The sequence below is a fragment of the Callionymus lyra genome, chromosome 10 (assembly GCF_982586985.1).
Source record: "Callionymus lyra chromosome 10, fCalLyr1.hap1.1, whole genome shotgun sequence".
Classification (NCBI taxonomy): Eukaryota; Metazoa; Chordata; class Actinopteri; order Syngnathiformes; family Callionymidae; genus Callionymus; species Callionymus lyra.
The window spans coordinates 3,252,808-3,277,751 of NC_141827.1; the positions used below are offsets into that span (position 1 = coordinate 3,252,808).

Here is a 24,944-nt window from a genome sequence, read left to right on the forward strand (position 1 = left end):
GAAGTGGCTGGCAGAGGGACGAGCAGTCATGTGACCGCAGCAACCAATGAGAGGAGACCTAGATGATGTCACGTGATCGAGGATGAGACGAACTTTCATCATTTCAGTTACATTTATTTATTTTACATCCTCGTCACTTAAAAACACGCAAACTATGATAATAAACACAAATAAAACTTTTAAGACATGAAGTATTTTGGAAATAACCATGAATAACTGAACCTTTTATTTGTTATTTTTCTTTATTTTTATCTTTAGATTTAGATTGTATCATCTTGTTCTTTCTCTTTATTTCTCTTTGTTCTTGTTCTTATTTTATTTTGATTCTTTTTTATGAAAAATGGGTGTTTTTTCTGTGGATAAGTTGGAAAAAAACAATTTCCCGAAGGAGACCTCCTGAGGGATCAATAAAGTTCTACCAAACCTAACATTTAAACAGTTAGTCGTGGATTTATATCTCAATCTTAAAGAAAATGAATGTAAACTGAAAACAAAAACATAGTTTTCCATATTATGTGAATAAAAAAATCCTCCAAATAATTTTATAGTCAGGATATAAAAAACATTTCCTACATACAACAACATAAACAATATATGATGTTTATTTAGCGTTAATACATGTTTGATTCATTTCATAATATTAAATACAAGTTTACTTTCTCCATTCATCCGAACATTTCACTTTAAAATGTCAACATCATTTCATATGTTGACAAAATGTAATTTACAAAAGTCAGTGAGTTAAAAAATAATTAGAAACACAGAGATTTGTAGAGACGATGAAAATCTCATGACGTTCATGTAATTTTTTTGAACAATAAACTTTTCACTCGCGTTTAAACTGTGAAAAAAATCAACAAATATCTGCAAGAATCAAATGTTTGCTCAGAGTTTTGACCGACGTGGCTGCAGAAGAACATGGAGCCGAGAGTTGTTGGTTGAATTCCAAAGACTCATTGTGTGAAGATGGAACTGAATCAGTGTGTGTCAGTGTGTGTCAGTGTGTGTCAGTGTGTGTCAGTGTGTGTCGATGTGTGTCAGTGTGTGTCAGTGTGTGTCAGTGTGTGTCAGTGTGTGTCAGTGTGTGTCGATGTGTGTCAGTGTGTGTCAGTGTGTGTCAGTGTGTGTCGATGTGTGTCGATGTGTGTCGATGTGTGTCGATGTGTGTCGATGTGTGTCGATGTGTGTCAGTGTGTGTCAGTGTGTGTCGATGTGTGTCGATGTGTGTCGATGTGTGTCGGTGTGTGTCGATGTGTGTCAGTGTGTGTCAGTGTGTGTCGATGTGTGTCGATGTGTGTCAGTGTGTGTCGATGTGTGTCGATGTGTGTCGATGTGTGTCAGTGTGTGTCGATGTGTGTCGATGTGTGTCAATATGTGTCAATTTGTGAAATGATCGCATGTGAAAATCTGTGGAATCATCACTTGTGTATCTCCTGACCTTTGAACCAGCGGAAGAACGTCATGTGACTAGAGGTCAAATTAGCAGCAGAGAAAATAAAAACACAAACATGTTCATAAAATACACATTTAAGCAGTGACTGGATGTTTTTCATTTTTTTAATCCTCATAATTAATTGGCTTTTTTAGCATTTGAAACAGCAGCACCCTCTTGAACAACACACACATTAATGCATGCGAGTCAAAACACAAAGAATAATAAAAACATTGGAGGATCCAGACGACCTCTTGAGAGGTCACTGCGGTAAAAAGAACCGCACGTGTCTCCTGAGCTGAGCCAGAAGCTGCTCATCGTGTCTTTAGTCGTCAAAAAAAAGATCGTTAAAGGCGATAAAAATCATCATTTGTTAAAAAACTTTTAAACACAGGCAAAGTGTTAGAAGCAGAGGTCACATGATCATCTATGACATCACATCATCATCTATGAGGTCACACAATCATCTATGAGGTCACACGATCATCTATGAGGTCACACGATCATGTATGATGTCACATGATCATCTATGACGTCACATGATCATCTATGACGTCACATGATCATCTATGACGTCACACGATCATGTATGATGTCACACAATCATCTATGACGTCACACAATCATCTATGATGTCACACAATCATCTATGAGGTCACACAATCATCTATGAGGTCACACAATCATCTATGATGTCACATGATCATATATGATGTCACATGATCATCTATGACGTCACATGATCATTAATGATGTCACATGATCATATATGACGTCACATGATCATCTATGACGTCACATGATCATCTATGATGTCACATGATCATCTATGATGTCACATGATCATCTATGACGTCACACGATCATCAATGAGGTCACACGATCATCTATGACATCACATCATCATCTATGAGGTCACACGATCATCTATGATGTCACACGATCATCTATGATGTCACATGATCATCTATGACGTCACACTATCATCAATGATGTCACATGATCATCTATGATGTCACACGATCATCTATGATGTCACACGATCATCTATGATCTCACATGATCATGTATGAGATCACACGATCATCTATGATGTCACACGATCATCTATGATGTCACACGATCATCTATGATGTCACACGATCATCTATGATGTCACATGATCATGTATGAGATCACACGATCATCTATGATGTCACACGATCATCTATGATGTCACACGATCATCTATGATGTCACATGATCATGTATGAGATCACACGATCATCTATGACGTCACATGATCATGTATGACGTCACATGATCATCTATGATGTCACATGATCATCTATGATGTCACATGATCATGTATGATGTCACACGATCATCTATGATGTCACATGATCATGTATGACGTCACATGATCATGTATGATGTCACATGATCATCTATGACGTCACATGATCATGTATGACGTCACATGATCATCTATGACGTCACATGATCATGTATGATGTCACATGATCATCTATGACGTCACATGATCATGTATGACGTCACATGATGCAGCTAAAGTTCACAGAATCCACAGTCGGGCTCCACAGGGTCAGGATCGGTCGCTCCAGCGACAGCCCTGAAAAAAAAGAAGAAATAAAATCTTCTCACACGACTCCAGATGTTCAAGGTCATGCTCACGTTGGGTTTGACGATGGTCTTGTACTGGTCCGGAGCGCCCGCTGACATGGTGGTGATGTACACGGTGACCCTGGAGATGACATGAGTCAGAGGGTCATCAGAAGGTTTCTGAATGAACTGACATCATTAGAAACTACGTGTGGATGTCGCCCCCTTGAGGCCAAACTAAGTAACTATCATTCTGTTCCGTTCAAAATGTTTCAAGTAGATTTAGTGAAATAATCTTGAGTTTCCTTTTCTTTTACGACGTTGTGGCAACATTTTCCCGCTTGAATCATTATTTCAACTTTATCCAACTTTCATTTTCTACCCTTTCTTCACGTGTTGTGTAATGTAAGTAAGTAAGTAAGTAATATATATTTATATAGCGCTTTTCGAGACCAGGGTCACAAAGCGCTTTAACAATCAAAACAATACTCAAAACAGTACATACTTCAAAGATCAAGACAACACTGAGAACAACACAGGAGTTCGAGAAATTCAAGGAAAAGCCTGCACAAATAGAAACGTCTTAAGATGTTTCTTAAAGGAGTCAGTAGATCCATCAAGCGCAAAGAGAGAGGAAGATTGTTCCAAAGCTTAGGAGCAACAGCCTGAAAAGATTTCTCTCCTCTGGTCCTGAGCCGTGTGCGTGGAACCATAAGTAGATTCTGATCCACAGACCTCAGAGCCCGAGCTGGGGTGTAAGGCTGGATCAGATCAGTGATGTAAGGAGGAGCCTGACCATGAATAGCTCTGAAAGTAAGAACCAGAATTTTAAAGTTGATCCTGAAAGAAACTGGAAGCCAGTGAAGAGTTTTAAGGACCGGAGAAATGTGAGTTCTTCTACTAGAGCGGGTCAGAATTCTCGCTGCAGAGTTCTGAATCAACTGCAGGCGAGACACATCCTTCTTGTTAAGACATGAAAACAAACTGTTACAATAGTCCAGACGAGAAGAAACAAACGCATGGATTACAAGCTCCAGATCATGTTGTGACAGCATTTTCCTAAGTTTAGAGATTTTTCTCAGTTGAAGGAAACAGTTTCTGGTCAGTTTTCTACAGTGTTGAACAAGAGACATGTCTTTATCAAATACAACACCCAGGTTTCTCAGGCTCAGTTTGACAGACTGACCCAAGTCACCCAAGTACTGACTCAACCCTGGAATCGTATCATCAGGAGCAATCACCAGAGTTTCAGTTTTGTCCACATTAAGCTGTAAAGTGTTTTCACTCAGCCATTGTTTGATTTCTAGCAAACAATTGACTAAGCTGTTCAGCCTTTGGGGCTCAGTTGGGTCAAATGAGCAGTAGAGCTGGATGTCATCAGCAAAAATGTGATAAGAAACATCTGGAAATCTCTGACGTATCATTTGTTTTAAAGAAAAACTAAACATTTTGTTTCTTTCTTTTCGTTTAGTTTTTATTCATATTTGAAACATCGTTGACCAGAAGGAAGTTTTTTCTGAAGAAAATACTGAGTTTGAACATTTGAACACCAGGATATTTCATGGTATTTGTTAAGATTCAGAAATACTACAGACCATCCGTTTTTTATTTTTAATGATAATTCTGTTAATGTTGTTGATAAATAAATATTATTATTAAATATAATACAATATATGTATTGTTCACAAACACAACTCTGAGTATTTCATGAACTAAGTTAACAAACTGTAACAACTTATTCAGAATCTTAACTTCTAATGTGATTATTGCATTAATTAATTAATTAATCTTCTATGAATATAATTTGTTTATGGTATATTTAGTCGTATTTACAGGATTGAGGACGACAACAGACACTTCAGCTACACAACCACGAGTCGTTGTGTAGTGTTCGAGTCAACGATCCTCACAAGAATCGTATTTATCTCTGCATGGTTGTCACGGCAACAGCCGCACACGCCTATCTCACGCACACACATGAACACAAACGTGAACTTTCGTTTCAGGATCACGGGAGGAAACTGGAGAAAACAACACAATAGTTTCCCTCACGTTCTAAATAATCAATTGTGTGAGTCGGCAGCAGATCATGTGAGTCACGACAAAGACCCGGTTCACATGTCCTCGGCGACATGTGACCGGAGCAACAATGGAGACTCACCCGTTGCACACTGGGAAGAGCGAGAGAACCTGCAGGAGAAACAAAGATCCTGATGAGACGCCTGGAGACGAGAAGTTGTGTCGAAACTTTACCTGACGCAACGTGACCAGGTTGATGTTGTTCTGACCCGTCGCGTTCAGCGCCTTGTTCGCCACTTCTCTGTCAACAACAACAACAACAAGATTCATTCTCACTCTCGACGGTGAAGGTTCTGAGGCTGAAGCTCTGGGCTCCATGAGGAGGAACTTGTCTCACCCTCTCCAGCACACACTGAGGGCATTGAGGAGCTCCATCAGTGATAGGATGCTCCATCCCAGGTGTGTGAGGGAGAGGTACCGCAGGTCCTTCCTCCCTGCTGCCATCAGACTCCACAATAACAACACAGCCAGATAATTATCTAACTGCACCTTTCTTGCTATTTTTGTAAATATGTGTATATAATATAGTGCAGATTTATTTTCTATTCTATTTAGATTCTTTCTTTTCTTTTTAATATTTTATTTCTGGGTGTTTTTATTTTTCTTCTGGTATATTGCTCTTGCTGTTTGTTAAAAAGAATTTCCCCTCGCGGGATAATAAAGGGATTCTGATTCTGATTCTGATTCTGATTCTGATTCTGATTCTGATCAAGGTCATAACTTAAGACACTTGAATCTCCGTCTCGATCAGGAAGAGAGTTCAGCCTCGATATCTTTGCCTCTTAGCTCAGCTCGATCTTCATCGGGGCATAACGATGGGCTAACAATCCTCAACTTAGTCAGGAAATTCCAGGCTTTTCTATCTGAAAATCTAGAGGAGCTGATCCTCATCCAAGCCACAAAGAATTCCATTGTATCTGAAAGAGACAGATTTTTACATCCTGTCTGGAGCTGAGAGACGAAAACACTGATATGTATCATGATTTTCAAAACAGCATTTTTAACATTTATTTATCTTATTTTTCTCTTGAAAATTTCTAAATCATTTCAAATCAATATTTTATTCTCATCTTCTTTTAAGGATCTTATTTCTATGAAGTGTTTATGAAATAAAATAATTCGATTTAACTTTTTATTTACAGTGAACATGTAAATATTCACGTGTTTGTTTTGTTTTTTGTGTTGCAATTAAACTCCCGTCCACTAGATGGCAGCAGTCATAAAGTCCTCCGCAGCTAAAGAGAAGATCTTGGCGATGACTGAGGACGAGAGGATACAGCGACTCCAGCAGCTTTTAAAGCTGATGTTAAGACATATTCATTTCAATAAATGAAAGAAGCACCAGGTGTCGCTGAAGTTTATCGAAGTATAAAGAATCGTGTCGTGAGTGTTTCGATCCTGACGCCTCAAGGACAGTTTTAGGAAGTGAGGGTTCAAAGGTCACCTGCGATGGTCTCTGGCGGGAGGAGGACGCCAGTGGTCGAAGTTCGTCTCCACCCTGAACCACCTGAAACCAGAAAGACGTTGAGGTTCCGGCGTCGAGCCCGAGGTTCCGCGTCCCTTACTCTCCGTTGACGGGGATCAGGGGCCAGATGTCGGCCGGGCCGGTCCGGTCCCGGGTGATGACGGCGCCCTCGCCGGCCCGCAGGCCTCCCACGATGTAGTAGACCCCGGTGATGATGGGGATCTTGGACAGACGCATGACGGCGTCCTGGAAGTCTTCGGCTCCTTGCAGAGTCTGGCCCGGAAAATAAAACGGGTTGAGGGTTCGATTCCTGGCGACATGGAGACCGAGCTCACCTCTCGCACCAGCCAGCTCACCGGCGACCTCTTCAGGAGGAAGGCGGACACGAAGTTCTTCCACCAGTTCCACCAGTGATCGTCGCCTGGAGGGTCAGAGAGAGATGTAGTGCATTGTTGTTGTTGTTGTTGTTATTGTTGTTGGTGGTGTTGTTGTTGTTTTTTGTTGTTGTTGTTGTTGGCGTTGTTGTTGTTTTTTGTTGTTGTTGTTGTTGGTGGTGGTGTTGTTGTTGTTGTTTTTTGTTGTTGTTGGCGTTGTTGTTGTTTTTTGTTGTTGTTGTTGTTGGTGGTGGTGTTGTTGTTGTTGTTTTTTGTTGTTGTTGGCGTTGTTGTTGTTTTTTGTTTTTGTTGTTGTTGTTGGTTGTGTTGTTGTTGTTGTTGTTTTTGTTGTTTTTTGTTGTTGTTGTTGTTTTTGTTGTTGTTTTGTTGTTGTTGTTGGTTTTGTTGTTGTTTTTTGTTGTTGTTGTTTTGGTTGTTGTTGTTGTTGTTGTTGTTGGTGTTGGTGGTGTTGTTGTTGTTGTTGTGCAGCTACACACGAGAACAACACAATGAATCTGGTTTACATCATAACATCGTTCAACATCATTTCCGTTGAAACAATCGTTTGTTTCGTCTTCGCTCGTCGTCGCTGCTGCTTCTGCTTTTCTAACCACATGACTCCAGAACCGAGAACTCGTTCCCAGAACCGAGACTTTGGACTTTTGGCAGCAGATTAGTTCAGACTCTTCGCGGTGGAAAGTCCAACACGCTGATAAACAAAGAGACAAACGACAGATAAACCTTGCTGTCGGCGTCGTTGAGTAATTCTCCTCAAATAAAACCTGACCGCAGACTGTAAGTCGTGGAACTCTGGTTTCCTCCCACAGTCCGTTAAAAAGGTTACATATTTGTTGACTCAGAACCGAGTGATGTCATAGTGTGATGGAGCAGTGACAGGTGAGACCTGCACTGTTGTTTTACACTCTTTTCTTTTGTCTAAATCATTTGAACTGAGTAATAAATCAATAATAATGTCATTTAAAATCATTTAAAAACAAATGCGTCAAGGTTTAATCATAAGATTATTTTCTCTTTCATTCATTGATAAATAATGTTTCTCCATGAGAAGGTTATCTGCCCACCTGTGTCCCCTGCCTCTCACCCTGTGTAGCTGGGAGAGCCACGACACCGTCAGGTAAACGATCAACAACTAACAATAGATAAAAACAATTATATTTATATGTTTTGTGTTTTTAGTCGTTTGTGTTGTTTCTCTGTGTGATTTAATTTGTTCTTTATAAACGACAGTTTTGACCTTTTATTTTCTGTTTCCAGGGTCATTGTTGTTTCCTTTTGTTTCCTGTTTATTCTCATGTTCAGTGGATGTTGTTTTTGGACGTTTAGACATTTAGAGATTGTGTTCTCTGGTTTATTATTGTTGTGTTGTTTGGTTGTTTATGAAACGTGTTGAGTTGTTGCTCTCACGTGTGTTGAGTTTCTACCGCGACCATCTCACGAGCTTCTTCTCACCTCGCTGGTCTCCAGAGACGGTGAACTTGTTGGGACTCTGTCCCGTCCACAGACCCACGTAGCCCGCGAAGGAGGTTCCACGATACGCCACCTACAGGCGAAGATCAGCACTGACGCCCGTGTGTGTTTGTTGGAGTCCTCACCTGCCCGTTCTTCCAGAAGACCACGTCCATGGTCAGATTCCTCAGAATAGAATGAGGATAATCCAGATTCCTCCCGTGGTAGATGTTCCCGGACGCGTCCTGGGCGACGATGCTGGTGCAGAACCTGCAGAAGGAAACACCGGTTGAACCCGGGACTCCTGGAGGAGTCGTGGAGGAACGTACGCGGAGATCTCGTAGGCGAAGTTGAGGATGATGACGTCCGAGAGGCTCCCGCCCAAGTGCGAGGTCAGACCCTGGATCTCCCCGGCGTACGGCTGAGGGATGTACCGGTCCAGAGCCAGGGCCACGGGTTTAACCGCCTGATGGACCCACTTCGGTACCGTCGTGCTGTGAGAAGAACACAATCATCGTGTGACCTAAAGGACCTTCTGCCATTAACTGATCGTGTGACCTGAAGAACCTTCTGCCATCAACTGATCGTGTGACCTGAAGGACCTTCTGCCATTAACTGATCGTGTGACCTGAAGAACCTTCTGCCATCAACTGATCGTGTGACCTGAAGAACCTTCTGCCATCAACTGATTGTGTGACCTGAAGAACCTTCTGCCATCAACTGATCGTGTGACTTGAAGAACCTTCTGCCATTAACTGATCGTGTGACCTGAAGAACCTTCTGCCAGTAACTGATCGTGTGACCTGAAGAACCTTCTGCCATTAACTGATCGTGTGACCTGAAGAACCTTCTGCCAGTAACTGATCGTGTGACCTGAAGAACCTTCTGCCATTAACTGATCGTGTGACCTGAAGAACCTCCTGCCATTAACTGATCATGTGACCTGAAGAACCTTCTGCCATTAACTGATCATGTGACCTTAAGAACCTTTTGCCATTAACTGATCGTGTGACCTGAAGAACCTTCTGCCATTAACTGATCGTATGACCTGAAGAACCTTCTGCCATTAACTGATCATGTGACCTGAAGAACCTTCTGCCATTAACTGATCGTATGACCTGAAGAACCTTCTGCCATTAACTGATCATGTGACCTGAAGAACCTTCTGCCATTAACTGATCATGTGACCTTAAGAACCTTTTGCCATTAACTGATCGTGTGACCTGAAGAACCTTCTGCCATTAACTGATCGTGTGACCTGAAGAACCTTCTGCCATTAACTGATCATGTGACCTTAAGAACCTTTTGCCATTAACTGATCGTGTGACCTGAAGAACCTCCTGCCATTAACTGATCATGTGACCTGAAGAACCTCCTGCCATTAACTGATCATGTGACCTGAAGAACCTTCTGCCATTAACTGATCATGTGACCTGAAGAACCTTCTGCCATTAACTGATCATGTGACCTGAAGAACCTTCTGCCATCAACTGATACGAAAACAATAATAATAATAATATCATTAATTTCTAGTCTCATTTATTTTAAATTAAAGTTAAAGTTCAATCAAGCGTCATGCTGTCCAGACAGAATCAAACGTGTGCGACTCGTTATCTCAACAAGAGGTGCAGATAAGAGAAGGAAAAAAGAGCCCAACAGAGAGCCTTGTGTGACACCAGAGGTGAGGTCATAGATATACATTTAAATTAAGAATTATTGTGATTGAATATGACTATAATTAGGTATTATTGTTAAATATATACGTAACAATGTCGTTATCTATAGAATATTAGTAAGTAAGTAATTTTTATTTATAGAGCGCTTTTCCAGACCAGGGTCACAAAGCGCTTAAACAATCAAAACAATATTCAATAAAGTATATACTTTAAAGGTCAAGATAACACTGATAACACAACAAGATTTCCAGAAAATCAAGGAAAAGCCTGAACAAATAAAAGCTTCTTAAGATGTTTCATTACAGTTTGAATTGTTATGAAAATGTAAGTTTTATTCTATAAAGTTATCGTCAAGTGATGAATAATTATGTGTAATGAATGACGTCACTTGAAGACAAGAATATAAAGAGAAAGAGAAACTTTTTCAACAGATATTGAACACTGATCAGTTCTTACTCGATCACTTCCGCCGCAGCTTTCTTCAGGAAATCTGCGTCGAACACTTTGACGAGTGAAGCCCAGCGGACTTCCGGCGCTTCATCCAGGCTCACGTTGATGCTCGGAGGAGAGAAATCTGACCGACAACCGTGCAGGAGACCCGCGAGCAGGAGCCCCGCGAGCGCACGCATCATGACCCGCGAGCTGTCAATCACCGGAGGAGCCGAGCACGACAAGCTCGCGCGGGCGGGAGCAGCGCACTTCCGGTGGAGCTCTTTCAGAATAAAAGACAAATCACAAACGTTTATATGACACGATTCTCACGTCACCATAACAACAGCGATCAAACATTGAAGCGGATTTATAAATACAAATCTTAATACCTTGTTTTCAATGTGAGATCATGATAATTTACTTATGATGGACATGAAATCTCACCGGAAGTTACACTTTTTGTCTTGTTTTATGAACTATTATGTAGATTTTCTCTTCATTAATGATATTCCTGATGCTTCTCGACATTTTCCTAAGAATCAGTTGAAAAAAAAGAGAAAAAGCGAAACCCTTGATTCCATTTTCTTCTGCTCGCTGAGACCACACTTGGAAGTTGTACTTTGAGTTTCTCTCTCAGACACTTACAATCAAATCTTATAGCTGTGGACAGAGTTATGTCTTCTGGCTCAGCTCTTTCTTCAGCAGTCTGTTGGACCAGGGGCCTCAACAATATGATGTTAAAACTTCAATAAATGTAAAAACAGAAGTTTAAAAAAAATAAAATAAACCTAAATGTAACAATAACATGTTTGTAAACCTTTAGTTTCAAACATGTATATAAAACAATTATGAAGTCAATGTTCAGTTTTAAACAAAGGACTAAAGGAAGTTGTGTTTAAGTAAGAATTTTAAATACTGAATAAAATAGAATATTTTTACGGGTTATACTCAGTTTTACCTAAGGTCAGGGTTAGAACATTAATTTAACAATGTATTATTTAATTCTGTATCTAAATAAATTCAATACATTTTAATTACAAATATTTAAAAGCAAAGAGAGATAAATAATTTGTTTTAGGAAGTAGAGGAAATTAATTCATATTCAGTTTTTTTAATGTTTTTAAAGAACATTTTCCAAACAGCTCAGTGATCTTCTATTAGTTTTCTGGAATCCACTGAATATAAACTTGAGTGTTTCCTGAAAATCGAAAACTACTTTTGCAAGTCATTCATCTAATCCTTGACTATCGCGACATGACGCTGGATCACCACTAGATGGCGGTGTTGCATCTCTGAACTTTCAAGAGCTTGTTGATTAATATTATGAGTCGTTAACAAAGTTTAAAAATAAACGTTTACTCGACGTTAAGTTGTGTTTTATTGGATCAGTGTGTGAGTCGTTTATTCAAGTGAAGATTTTCATTCTTTTTTTGTTGTTATTTGTATTTGTCAAACTTCATTTTGTCTAAATGTAGTCAAGAAAAGTCATTAAAGTGTCAATAATGACAGATAATGTCAGATAACGACAGATAAGAAGACGACACGTCAGCTCTTCACCTCCAGACACGACACGAGACGAGCGAGTGATTCGCTGGTCATTCAAGACACGCTATTGATTTACAGCTCGTGGTTATGCAAGTGTTATGTAAGCGTGTTGTTCCTGGAGCGACATGTCCACACACACACACACACACTAAAACACACACTCACACACACACAAACATTCCACGGTGGTTCAGAGAAAAGCTTTATTTTTTAAAATATCTTAATACTCTATTTACAAAATATGTACAAGTGACGACAGAAAGATCCCGAAGCTACAAAACTAAACTATACATTCAGTGGTTGTTGTTGTGTCTGCGCTTCACCAGCGACAAGGCATCGTCATGACGAGGAGAGAAAAGTGTAATTACACCGATGGTATCAAAATAAAACACGTACAAAACAACAACAACACAAGTTCATCTGGACGCGCACAAAGACACAAATCTCACGTGGCTGTCGGGACAACGCCCTGAACGCTCCACAGAATCAGAGTTATTTGGGCGACATTCGGGAACTACTGATCGTTGACGTCTTTATTCCTCGGCAGGAGCAGCAGCATGTGGGGGTCCGGGGGGGCCGGGGGGCTCCGGGGGTCCGCGGGGGTCCTGCTCCTTCTTACATTCACGGAGATATTTGGAGTCGAGGAGCGTTTCTTACATTCTTCTTTTCACAGTGTTTGAGTGTCACGTGTCACAGACACTTGAGTGACAGGTGGGGTTCCGGGGGTCGGGGGGGGGGGGTTCAGTCTTTGGTTTCCACCACACTGTGGAGGGCGGGGGGGTCCAGGGGGGGCGCGCTCGGTGACCCGGCTCTCGGGGACACCAGGGAAGAGGGAAGCGTCTCGGGGTTCATGCCGGGGGGGTACATGACGGGCATGCTGCCGGGGTACCAGCACTTCTCCAGCAGGGGGAGGTAGGCGGCGGCGGCGGCGGGGGGGAGGAGGTAGAAGGGCAGGCAGAAGGGCGGCTGATTGGAGGAGAAGCCCACGTATCCGTTGGGGTCCTCGGAGGCGTCGACCCTGGACCTCTTGGCCTGGGGCGCGTCGTTGTCGTCCTTGAGCGCCGCCGCCGCCCTCTGACCCTCCTTCCTGTGGCTCTCCAGCCACTGGGCTTTGGGTTTGTCGTGTTCGCCGCCGTAGCCGCTGTCAGTGTCCGTGTCGCTGCCGCTCTGCTCGCCCGTCCGGTGCGGCGACAGCCTCTGGATGACGGGCACGCAGTTGTTGGCGGCGCCCTCGGGGGCGGCCCTGGGGGCGGCGGGTTTGTCGGGGGTCTCGGGGTGGACCCGGGGCTCGGCGTGCGACTGAAGAACCTCCGCCGACACCTTCTGGATGTGGCTGATCACGTGCGACGGCGTCACGTCGCCGCCGTCGCCGCCGTCCCGGCTGGCCAGGTAGTGGACCACCTCCTTGGCACACAGGTGGAAGCCAGACCTGAACATCTCCTCGGCGCCGTCGGCCTCGTCGGCGTGATCACCTGCGGGAGCAGAAGCCGTCAGTCACGTCGCTCGACACACACGACGCGTCACAACGTTGACTCAAGCCTTGATTTAAACGTACTGATCTGAAGGTCCTTCTGGAGCGCCTGGATCTTCTGCTGCTGCTGGTCCAGGACGGCGCTCAAGGTCTTGACGTGCTTCAGCGTGAGCTCCAGAACCACCGCTTTCTCCAGATGACCCAGAGTCTAAAACAGGAAGAACCTTTCGATAAGCGTGTTGATCTTCCTTATGTAACACGTTTCCAGCCTCGGCTCGTGAGGAACAGATTAGAAGCAACAACAGCATCATGGGAAGAAAAACATGTGTTTTTAAAATAACAGAAGGACTTTTATTAGCTTAAAAATAATTTAATTCTACAATTCTAAAATAAATAAAGTTCTACCTTACCTTACCTTAATTTAATTCATTCAGTTTTAAGCTCATTAACATGAATTATAGCCTGAATAATGAACTTTATTCTGCATTTTCTCCTCTTTATTGACAGTTTCATGACTGAGACTCACCGTTAGTTTCAGATGTTCTGGCAGAAGATCCTTCAACTGTGCGATACATTCGTTGATCCTGTCGCGTCTCTTCTTCTCGATCAGTCTGTGCGGCAGTTTGTAAGTTTCCTGAACAAACGAGCCACGGGTTAAAAAAAACTTCATAAAAATAAACATTTTTGTTTATTATTTTCACTCATACCTTGCTCTCGTCTCCGCGCTTCATTCCTCGTCGTTGTTTGTACATAAACATGGAAAAGTCCAGTCTAAAGACAAGCGGATAAGTTAGTTTAAATGTATTAATTTTTAAGTTGAATACAAAAATAATAATGTTCATTTTATTTACCCCTGCATGTCGTCCAGAGACGCGTGTTTGGACGCAGACGGCGGCGGCTGCGCAGTAGTGATCCTCTCCATGACACTTCAAAGTAGTTCCTGTCGCAGAAGAAAAAGTAGATCCAGAGGTTCTGCTCCGTCGTCGAGTGTGATCCGGTCGCGTCGAGCTCTCGCCGCTTCTGAGGAGAACGTGTTCAATAAGAGCGAGAGGTTGCGAGCACGAATCCCGACCCGCCCCGCGCGAGCTCCCCGCAGGTCACATGAGTCTCACGTGTCGGTGCTTTCAACACGAGCACGCGCGCCCTCAGCCCCGCCCGCGTAGTAAAGTAGTTCCTGCTGCAGGTCTCGTGTCTCAGCACGCGGACGAAAGTAGAGCAGAACTGGCGGCTTGTTGTCCTAAATATTGACGCCCAGGTGTTCTGGACGCGAGGGTTCTGGGTTTATAGTATTAATAACAACAATAATAATAATAATAATAATAATAATAATAATAATAATAATAATAATAATAATAATAATAATAATAATAATAATAATAATAATGTTGCAATAACGTGCATCAAGGGTTGCCAGAGCGAGTCTTCATCCCCCGATTGAACTTTAATTTTGTTCCTGATCTTCATCCTTCGATTTCAATCCAACAGCTCGTGCGCACGAGCTCCCACACACCTGTTTGATTTACTTTACCTGAGAATCTACAAGTTTGTCGTCACGTCAGTCAAACCACACAACAGGTTCCACCGCCTGCACTCTCTTCTTCGCCTTCTTTCATCTGTCACGTGATTCTTCTCTGAAGCGTTTCAAGAATGTTTTGATACAAACGAGAAGATTCACACACTTCCTGTTGATGTTTTATATTTATTTATCTTTTTATTTTGCACAAGATCGTGTTTCTGTGTTTTAAATCTAGTCTTGTTGTGTTTTTTTATTGTCATTTTTGTTTTTATTGTTGTTTTGTTTTTTATTCTCGTGATTTCTCTGAAAATGAAGCTTGAAATGTAAACTTCTATCATCAATAAATGATATAAAGTATAAATGTTTATTCGAAACATTTTTAAACTGCAAGAAAACCTTGTGAAGTTATTGTCAATATTTAATTTTATATTTGTGTAAATCATTTAACTTCATAAACTCATCGAGTTGATTTGAGTTTCAACAAATCGCTTTTACAAGATGAATTGAAGATTCAAAGGTATTTGTAATATTTAAATAATGTTAAAATTTAACTAAATAAAAACATATTTGAATCACTAATAAAATGTATAACTAACTGTTATAACTAAATGTTTTATTATGATTCAGTGATACGTGCATTTTAAACATTTAATGACTAATGAAATGTATATTGACTCATTTTATGGTTAAAATATAAATTTAATATTAAAACTGTTAAAAAAAACATCAGTTTTTCTTTAATAATGAAAACGTATTAACTAAATTAACTAATTCAATGATTAGGATCAACAGATAAATACAATTTATTTTAAATACTAAACTGTTATTATTAAACAATAATGTATTTTGTCAGTAGTTTCATTAATAAAAGACTTATTAACTAGTAATGATAATAAAACACTTATTAACTAATAATAATAAACACTGAGTCAAACTCAAGTGTTCGAAACGTGCGGGTGTTACCAGTGACGTCACCAGGACTCTCCTCCCACCGCTCGGTCACGTTGAGCTCCTCATGGCGGGAGACTGATCCTCTTCGTGACGTCACATCCACGAGGGCGGGGTCGGCGCGCTCATTCAGACACACGTCACTTCCTGTTGACGGCGCGCAAGAAATTCACTCGAGAAATTAAAGATAAATTAAAAAATATATAAACGACATCGTTCTAGAAATAATAATAATTACAGATTTAAAATATGCATTTATAGAAATAAATATATATAAAGAATACACGAATAAAATACATAATTATAGAAAAGTTTTATAATTATAGTCTCGATAGAAAACAAAGTAAATGTAAATATAAATAAAATATTATAGAAATGAAATATTTATTCTATAATTATACGTTTACTTGTATTTCCATGTCTTGTGTTTCTATGATTAATTCACGATCATTTTGATTTTATTTCTAATCATTTCATTTTATATTTTATTCCTGTTTGTATAAATATTTGATTCCTAAAGTAAATCAAATGTCATGAAGTAAATGAAACAACTATAGATAAAAGACATGAATATAGAACATTTATAAATATATGTTTATTGAAATAGAAGTAAATATATAATGTTATAAATAAAATAATTAATATAATTAAAATACATGATTATTGACATTTGTTTACCGTTTGTCATGAATTAATAAAGTGATAAATGTAAACAACATAAATAACCTGAGGATGAAACAAAGAATCAAATACATTTGTTCAATTGTTGTAAAGTTGAGTTATAAATAAAACAAAGTTGTTTAAAACCTTGTTCAAAAATCTGTCAAAAGTTTGAAAAGTCAGATTTAATGCAACAGAAAATTAAATAAATAATTACATTTAAATAAAATTAAATTATCTGTGAAAGATTAACAGTGAATAAAAAATATAGTTCATATTTATATTCAGGCCTGTGTATATACTTTATACATATATATATATATACATACGTGTGTGTGTGTGTGTGTGTAAAAACAATTGTTTATGCAAAAATACATGAAACAAAATAAACAAATAATCTTAAATGATGAAAAATAACCCAGAAAACAAACGTTGAATTATTATAATATATTGTATTAAATGGTTTAATTTCATAAACAGTTTTAACAAAGATACTTAATTGACGAATATAAAAATACATTTTAAATCGAAAACTAAATAAAGAGTCATCAAGTATGTATTGTTTTCAAGTGTAAATAAATTAAATAAAAACGATGATTTTTTAAAAACATTTGGTTAAACGAGCAGAAGTTGATTTATTTCTTCACTGAGGGTCGAGGTCGTCAAAGGTCGTCAAAGGTCGTCAAAGGTCGTCAAAGGTCGTGACATGTAAATAAACATCACAACAAACTTCTTTGAAACATTATTTATATATTAATTCATGAAAATAACAGTATTTAACAGATTAAAACTACATTTTGCTATTTTGAGGAAACAAATATTTCGGATTATTTCGAGTTAATTGCAAATGTTTGTGTCGATGATTCATTTACACGAACTTTAACTTTAAAGTTGAACCAGTGACTCACGCCGTCGACCGTAAATGAGCAGAAACGGAGAAACTGTCTCGTCTTTACATCAACCATCAGTTGCTGTTGCCGTGCCGACGACTCAACACACACAAATAAACACAACGTTGAGGTTCTTAAGATCATTTTATTCAATACTTTCTACATAATATACACGTTTAAAATGAACTTTTTATTTCCTCTACAAAAGCTCTCTCATGTCCTAACAAACTTTATAAACGTCTATACAAGCAGCGAATATTTCATCTATATATATATATATATTTATATCTATTTATCTATGTGTTCGACCAGAAAAAAAACATAAACAAACATTAAAATTAATAAAGTTGTTTGAACAAATATTGCTGAATATTCACCTGCATTTGGCACAAAAGTGACTTTGTTGTTGAATGAAAGGCGATTTATTGAATTTATATATATATATAAACATATATATATATATATATATATATATATATAATGCATAATCTCTTATTTAGTCGAATAAATCTACTTGTTTATTTGACAAACACGTTTATATTTGGATACATTTCTGTCTCGAAGTCAAATACTATTTAAAAACTAAATATTAAAACAGACTCGGAGGAAAAACACAACATTTTATCGAGTTTATTACCAACAAAACTATCTAAATATAAATATTATAAATATTAAATACTTGTATCTTATCCAAAGAGAATTAAAATGTTTTTTAAATATATTTGAGAATAAATGTAAATATTTTGCTCAAATACAATAATAATAATAATAATAAATACTAGAAAGAAACGTGAAAAATATTTACAAAAACTGAATAAATACATAAAAAACAAATAACGATGTGAACATTGTTTCAAAGACAAATAATGAAGTTATTTAACAAAATATAAACATTTTGATCAAATAATAACAATAAATTAAATAATTAATTCTGTGAAATAAAAAACAATATAAAAATAAATAACAATTGATGAATAAACGTGTAAATAAAGAATAAATCAGTTTAAAGTCAACAATGTTTCTGTAGAAAAAAACAATATTTCTCTGCGTGAGCGACGACGGGTCATGTGACGATGACAGGTGGACCTGAAGGGTCATGTGACCTGAAGGGTCATGTGACGATGACAGGTGGACCTGAAGGGTCATTTGACCTGAAGGGTCATGTGACGACGACAGGTCATGTGACGATGACAGGTGGACCTGAAGGGTCATGTGACCTGAAGAGTCATGTGACGACGACAGGTCATGTGACGATGACAGGTGGACCTGAAGGGTCATGTGACGACGACAGGTCATGTGACGATGACAGGTCATGTGACGATGACAGGTGGACCTGAAGGGTCATGTGACCTGAAGGGTCATGTGACGATGACGGGTCATGTGACGATGACGGGTCATGTGACGATGACAGGTGGACCTCTCAGGTCAGGCCGGCTGGTTCAGGTGCTGAGGATGAGGATGACCCAGGAGACCGATGCGCTGCTTCTGCTTCCTCTGCTCCGTCATCTGAAGACAGTTGTTCATCGTGAGACACATATATATAAATATATATAAATATACATACATGTGTGTACATGTGTAAGTGAGACACATATATATAAATATAAATATATACATACATGTGTGTACATGTGTAAGTGAGACACATATATATAAATATAAATATATACATACATGTGTGTACATGTATAAGTGAGACACATATATATAAATATAAATATATACATACATGTGTGTACATGTTTAAGTGAGACACATATATATAAATATAAATATATAAATACATGTGTGTACATGTGTAAGTGAGACACATATATATAAATATAAATATATAAATACATGTGTGTACATGTGTAAGTGAGACACATATATATAAATATAAATATATAAATACATGTGTGTACATGTGTAAGTGAGACACATATATATAAATATAAATATATACATACATGTGTGTACATGTTTAAGTGAGACACATATATATAAATATAAATATATAAATACATGTGTGTACATGTGTAAGTGAGACACATATATATAAATATAAATATATAAATACATGTGTGTACATGTGTAAGTGAGACACATATATATAAATATAAATATATAAATACATGTGTGTACATGTATAAGTGAGACACATATATATAAATATATATATATAAATACATGTGTGTACATGTGTAAGTGAGACACATGTATATAAATATAAATATATACATACATGTGTGTACATGTGTAAGTGAGACACATGTATATAAATATATATATATAAATACATGTGTGTACATGTTTAAGTGAGACACATGTATATAAATATAAATATATACATACATGTGTGTACATGTGTAAGTGAGACACATATATATAAATATAAATATATAAATACATGTGTGTACATGTGTAAGTGAGACACATATATATAAATATATATATATAAATACATGTGTGTACATGTTTAAGTGAGACACATATATATAAATATATATATATAAATACATGTGTGTACATGTGTAAGTGAGACACATATATATAAATATATATATATAAATACATGTGTGTACATGTGTAAGTGAGACACATATATATAAATATATATATATAAATACATGTGTGTACATGTTTAAGTGAGACACATATATATAAATATATATATATAAATACATGTGTGTACATGTGTAAGTGAGACACATATATATAAATATATATATATAAATACATGTGTGTACATGTGTAAGTGAGACACATATATATAAATATAAATATATAAATACATGTGTGTACATGTGTAAGTGAGACACATGTATATAAATATAAATATATACATACATGTGTGTACATGTGTAAGTGAGACACATGTATATATATATATATATATATACATACATGTGTGTACATGTGTAAGTGAGACACATATATATAAATATAAATATATAAATACATGTGTGTACATGTTTAAGTGAGACACATATATATAAATATATATAAATATACATACATGTGTGTACATGTGTAAGTGAGACACATGTATATAAATATATATATATAATTATACATGTGTAACCTGCTGGACTCACCTGCTCCTTCAGCTCCGTCAATTGACCCGAGAGGTTCGACACCAGTTTCATGGTCGACTCCAGTTTGTCCTGAAGATTTCTGATCTCGTTCTGTTCGCCGTCAGCGTCACTGCTGACCAGAGACATGGCTCGCATCCTGGGGAACCAGTCCAGGTTCTGGTCCTGAACACACGTTTAAATATTAAAGTACATTTATAATATTAAAGTACATTTATAATATTAAAACACATTTATAATATTAAAACACATTTAAATATTAAAGTACATTTATAATATTAAAACACATTTAAATATTAAAACACATTTTAAATAATAAAACACATTTTAAATAATAAAACACATTTTAAATATTAAAACGCATTTAAATATTAAAACGCATTTAAATATAAAAACACATTTAAATATAAAAACACATTTGAAATATAAAACACATTTGAAATATTAAAAGACATTTGAAATATAAAAACACATTTGAAATATAAAAACACATTTGAAATAATAAAACACACTTGAAATATTAAAGTACATTTTAAATATTAAAACACATTTGAAATAATAAATACATTTGAAATAATAAAACGCATTTAAAATAATAAAACGCATTTGAAATATTAAAACGCATTTAAAATAATAAAACGCATTTATAATATTAAAAAACATTTGAAATAACAAAACACATTTGAAATAATAAAACACATATGAAATAATAAAACACATTTGAAATATTAAAGCACATTTATAATATTAAAATACATTTGAAATAATAAAACACATTTGAAATAATAAAACACATTTTAAATAATAAAACACATTTTAAATAATAAAACACATTTTAAATATTAAAGCACATTTATAATATTAAAATACATTTGAAAAATAAAAAACATTTGAAATAATAAAATAAATTTGAAATATAAAAACACATTTATAATATTAAAACGCATTTGAAATATTAAAAAATATTTGAAATATTAAAACTCATTTAAATATAAAAACACATTTATAATATAAAATAAATGTATAATATTAAAACACATTTGAAATATTAAAACACAATAAAAATATAAAAACACATTTATAATATTAAAACACATTTGAAATATAAAAACACTTTTAAATATAAAAACACATTTGAAATTTAAAAACACATTTATAATATAAAAACACTTTTAAATATTAAAACACATTTATAATATAAAAACACTTTTAAATATAAAAACACATTTATAATATTAAAACACATTTGAAATATTAAAACACATTTAAAATATAAAAACACTTTTAAATATTAAAACACATTTATAATATAAAAACACATTTATAATATTAAAACAAATTTATAATATTAAAACACATTTGAAATATTAAAACACATTTGAAATAATAAAACATATTTAAAATATAAAAGCACTTTTAAATATAAAAACACATTTATAATATTAAAAAACATTTATAATATTAAAACACATTTTAAATAATAAAACACATTTTAAATATAAAAACACATTTGTAATTATAAAACACAATATTAAAATATAAACATTGAAGTCTCGATTCAATTCAACTTTATTGATACTGTTGTTAAATCATTTCTAAACCTAATCACTTTCTTTTAACAGCAGAAACATGGAACAGAACCAGACTCACAGTGAACGAGCTCCTGCTCACTTTATGTTCTAAACAATCATATTTAAAATAATTCTTCACAGTTAGAAAGACATGAAAACAAGAGTCAGATTCTTCAAAACACTTTGAGTTTCAACTTCATGACGTTCTTTCACCAGAAGTTCAGAAATACATGAAGCTCCTCGAACTCCAGGAAACATCAGCAGAGTTTCAAGAAACATGAACTCGTCGTAAAAGAGGAAACGAGAAAAAAAAGTTTCACTGATCAAGAGAAGATGATGAAGGATCGAGTTTAGAAATGATGAAGATGATGATGAAGATTATAGAGATGACTTGATGAAGAAGAAGATGATGATGAAGAAGATAAAGATGAAGAAGATGAAGATGATGAGGATGTAGGTGATGAGGAAGGTGATAAAGATGAAGGTGATGATGAAGATGACGATGAAGATGAAGGTGATGAAGATGAAGAGGATGTAGGTGATGAAGAAGATGAAGATAAAGATGAAGATGATGATGATGACGATGAAGATGAAGGTGATGAAGATGAAGATGAAGAAGATGAGGATGTAGGTGATGAAGAAGATGAAGATAAAGATGAAGATGATGATTATGAGGAAGATGATGATGAAGATGATGAAGATGATGAGGAAGGTGATGAAGATGAAGGTGATGATGATGAAGAAGATGAAGATGATGATGACAATGAAGATGAAGATGAAGGTGATGAAGATGATGATGATTATGATGAAGATGAAGGTGATGAAGATGATGATGATGATGATTATGAAGATGAAGATGATGATGATGATAAAGATGATGATGACGATGAAGATGAAGATGAAGGTGATGATGATGATGATGAAGATGATGATGATGATGAAGAAGATGATGTTCTTAGAACAGCCAGAAGTTGGTTTTGGTTTTATTGACGTGTTTGTGTCGTTAATGTTTACAAATTAAATCTTTACGGTAAACTGTGACCTCTGACCTCACTGCGGTGAAAGGAAGGAGCTGCTGCGACACAGAAGCAGGAAGTTGTGGTTACACAAAACACAAGTCGGCAGACTCACAACTCTGTGTGCGTCTACAGTCACTCTCTGGATGATAAGGTGTCAGAGAAGCTTCCATGACCTCCACGTCTCAAAGGTCGCAGGGGAGAAGAACCTCCAGAACCAGGTGAGAGCTGGTCCTTGAAGAGCATCAACACTCATCGTCCCACGACCCGAGAACAAAACCCTTCCTTGAACTTTCAACTTGAACATGTGAACAGAAACACATCGAACCTAAAACTGGATCATTAGCTTGAAGCTACAAGTTGTTACGTCACGTGACCTTCTCACCTGAACCAGGTGATTATTTACAGTTGAAGCTACAATCTTGTTACGCAACGTTTGACACGAGTTTTTATGAGTGTTTTTGATACGAAGCTGATAAGAAGCTTCTTTGATGTCGTTTATGGTTCGACACTCGCCTGTGTGAAGGTTTTAAAACACACACTGTAATACACATGTGGTATGTGTGTGTGTTAAAGTGTGTATGTGTGTGTTGTTGTGATGTGTGACTCTATTGTATCATCAGTGTGTGTGTGTTGTTGTGATGTGTGACTCTATTGTATCATCAGTGTGTGTGTGTTGTTGTGATGTGTGACTCTATTGTATCATCAGTGTGTGTGTGTTGTTGTGATGTGTGACTCTATTGTATCATCAGTGTGTGTGTGTTGTTGTGATGTGTGACTCTATTGTATCATCAGTGTGTGTGTGTTGTTGTGATGTTTGACTCTATTGTATCATCAGTGTGTGTGTTGTTGTGATGTGTGACTCTATTGTATCATCAGTGTGTGTGTTGTTGTGATGTGTGACTCTATTGTATCATCAGTGTGTGTGTGTTGTTGTGATGTTTGACTCTATTGTATCATCAGTGTGTGTGTTGTTGTGATGTTTGACTCTATTGTATCATCAGTGTGTGTGTTGTTGTGATGTGTGACTCTATTGTATCATCAGTGTGTGTGTGTTGTTGTGATGTGTGACTCTATTGTATCATCAGTGTGTGTGTTGTTGTGATGTGTGACTCTATTGTATCATCAGTGTGTGTGTTGTTGTGATGTGTGACTCTATTGTATCATCAGTGTGTGTGTTGTTGTGATGTGTGACTCTATTGTATCATCAGTGTGTGTGTGTTGTTGTGATGTGTGACTCTATTGTATCATCAGTGTGTGTGTGTTGTTGTGATGTGTGACTCTATTGTATCATCAGTGTGTGTGTTGTTGTGATGTGTGACTCTATTGTATCATCAGTGTGTGTGTGTTGTTGTGTGACTCTATTGTATCATCAGTGTGTGTGTGTTGTTGTGATGTGTGACTCTAGTGTATCATCAGTGTGTGTGTGTGTTGTTGTGATGTGTGTTTAATACAAATTTATATTTTGATTTGTCATTTATTGTCAGGCATTGACATTTAAAAATAAAACGCGTCTCTTGATTTTACTTCATATTCACACGTTTTATTTATATTTTCCTAAATACATATTTATGTCATATAATAAAATAAAATAATAATAATAATTATAAATAATAAATAAAACATTTATATATTTGTGATATATTTCTTAAAGTTTCTCTAAAGCAACAGACGAGCGTCAACGTGTCGTGTGCGAGCGAGTCACAGTCGCATCTGTCACTCAAAC

The 24,944-nt window shown here is 36.8% G+C and overlaps 3 protein-coding genes across 5 annotated transcripts in view; all 3 read right to left on the reverse strand.

Annotated features, from left to right (window-relative positions):
• Positions 1–1,253: 1,253 nt before the first annotated feature.
• LOC148069920 (N-acylethanolamine-hydrolyzing acid amidase-like) lies at positions 1,254–10,758 on the reverse strand. The gene is made up of 11 exons (XM_087801086.1): positions 10,552–10,758; positions 8,749–8,913; positions 8,566–8,689; positions 8,423–8,513; positions 6,914–6,999; positions 6,679–6,851; positions 6,558–6,620; positions 5,288–5,354; positions 5,196–5,224; positions 3,107–3,176; positions 1,254–3,044 (listed from the first exon to the last, which is right to left on the reverse strand). Exons 1-11 carry the CDS (start codon positions 10,725–10,727, stop codon positions 3,018–3,020), a joined length of 1,071 nt encoding a protein of 356 aa, XP_087657212.1. The 5' UTR covers positions 10,728–10,758; the 3' UTR covers positions 1,254–3,017.
• Positions 10,759–12,261: 1,503 nt separating this feature from the next.
• Positions 12,262–14,626, reverse strand: bhlhe40 (basic helix-loop-helix family, member e40). The gene is made up of 5 exons (XM_087801087.1): positions 14,395–14,626; positions 14,251–14,314; positions 14,070–14,177; positions 13,628–13,751; positions 12,262–13,544 (listed from the first exon to the last, which is right to left on the reverse strand). The coding sequence occupies exons 1-5, from the start codon at positions 14,463–14,465 to the stop codon at positions 12,814–12,816; spliced, it is 1,098 nt and encodes a 365-aa protein (XP_087657213.1). The 5' UTR covers positions 14,466–14,626; the 3' UTR covers positions 12,262–12,813.
• Positions 14,627–17,749: 3,123 nt separating this feature from the next.
• The window catches only part of itpr1b (inositol 1,4,5-trisphosphate receptor, type 1b), an 86,272-nt gene continuing 79,077 nt past the window's right edge, over positions 17,750–24,944 (reverse strand). For 2 of the 3 annotated variants that reach the window (XM_087801651.1, XM_087801655.1), the window contains 2 exons: positions 20,635–20,796; positions 18,829–19,063 (listed from right to left, as the gene is read on the reverse strand). In XM_087801651.1, coding sequence (XP_087657777.1) covers positions 18,983–19,063; positions 20,635–20,796 — 243 coding nt within the window. In that variant the 3' untranslated portion in view covers positions 18,829–18,982. Of the gene's footprint in view, positions 18,661–18,828; positions 19,064–20,634; positions 20,797–24,944 lie in introns of those variants that run through there. The other variant, XR_015712946.1, reaches the window with a different exon arrangement.

Bases quoted from the DNA above. Each gene is read 5' to 3' on its own strand.
- LOC148069920 (XM_087801086.1), bottom strand. From the start codon at position 10,727: ATGATGCGTGCGCTCGCGGGGCTCCTGCTCGCGGGTCTCCTGCACGGT. The intron at 8,690-8,748 runs GTACGTTCCTCC...TTCCTTCTGCAG, and splicing joins TTCGCCTACGAGATCTCCGC to GTTCTGCACCAGCATCGTCG. The intron at 6,621-6,678 runs GTAAGGGACGCG...TTCTGGTTTCAG, and splicing joins CTGATCCCCGTCAACGGAGA to GTGGTTCAGGGTGGAGACGA.
- bhlhe40 (XM_087801087.1), bottom strand. From the start codon at position 14,465: ATGGAGAGGATCACTACTGCGCAGCCGCCGCCGTCTGCGTCCAAACAC. The intron at 14,178-14,250 runs GTATGAGTGAAA...TCGTTTGTTCAG, and splicing joins AGCGCGGAGACGAGAGCAAG to GAAACTTACAAACTGCCGCA. The intron at 13,545-13,627 runs GTACGTTTAAAT...CTGCTCCCGCAG, and splicing joins CCAGAAGGACCTTCAGATCA to GTGATCACGCCGACGAGGCC.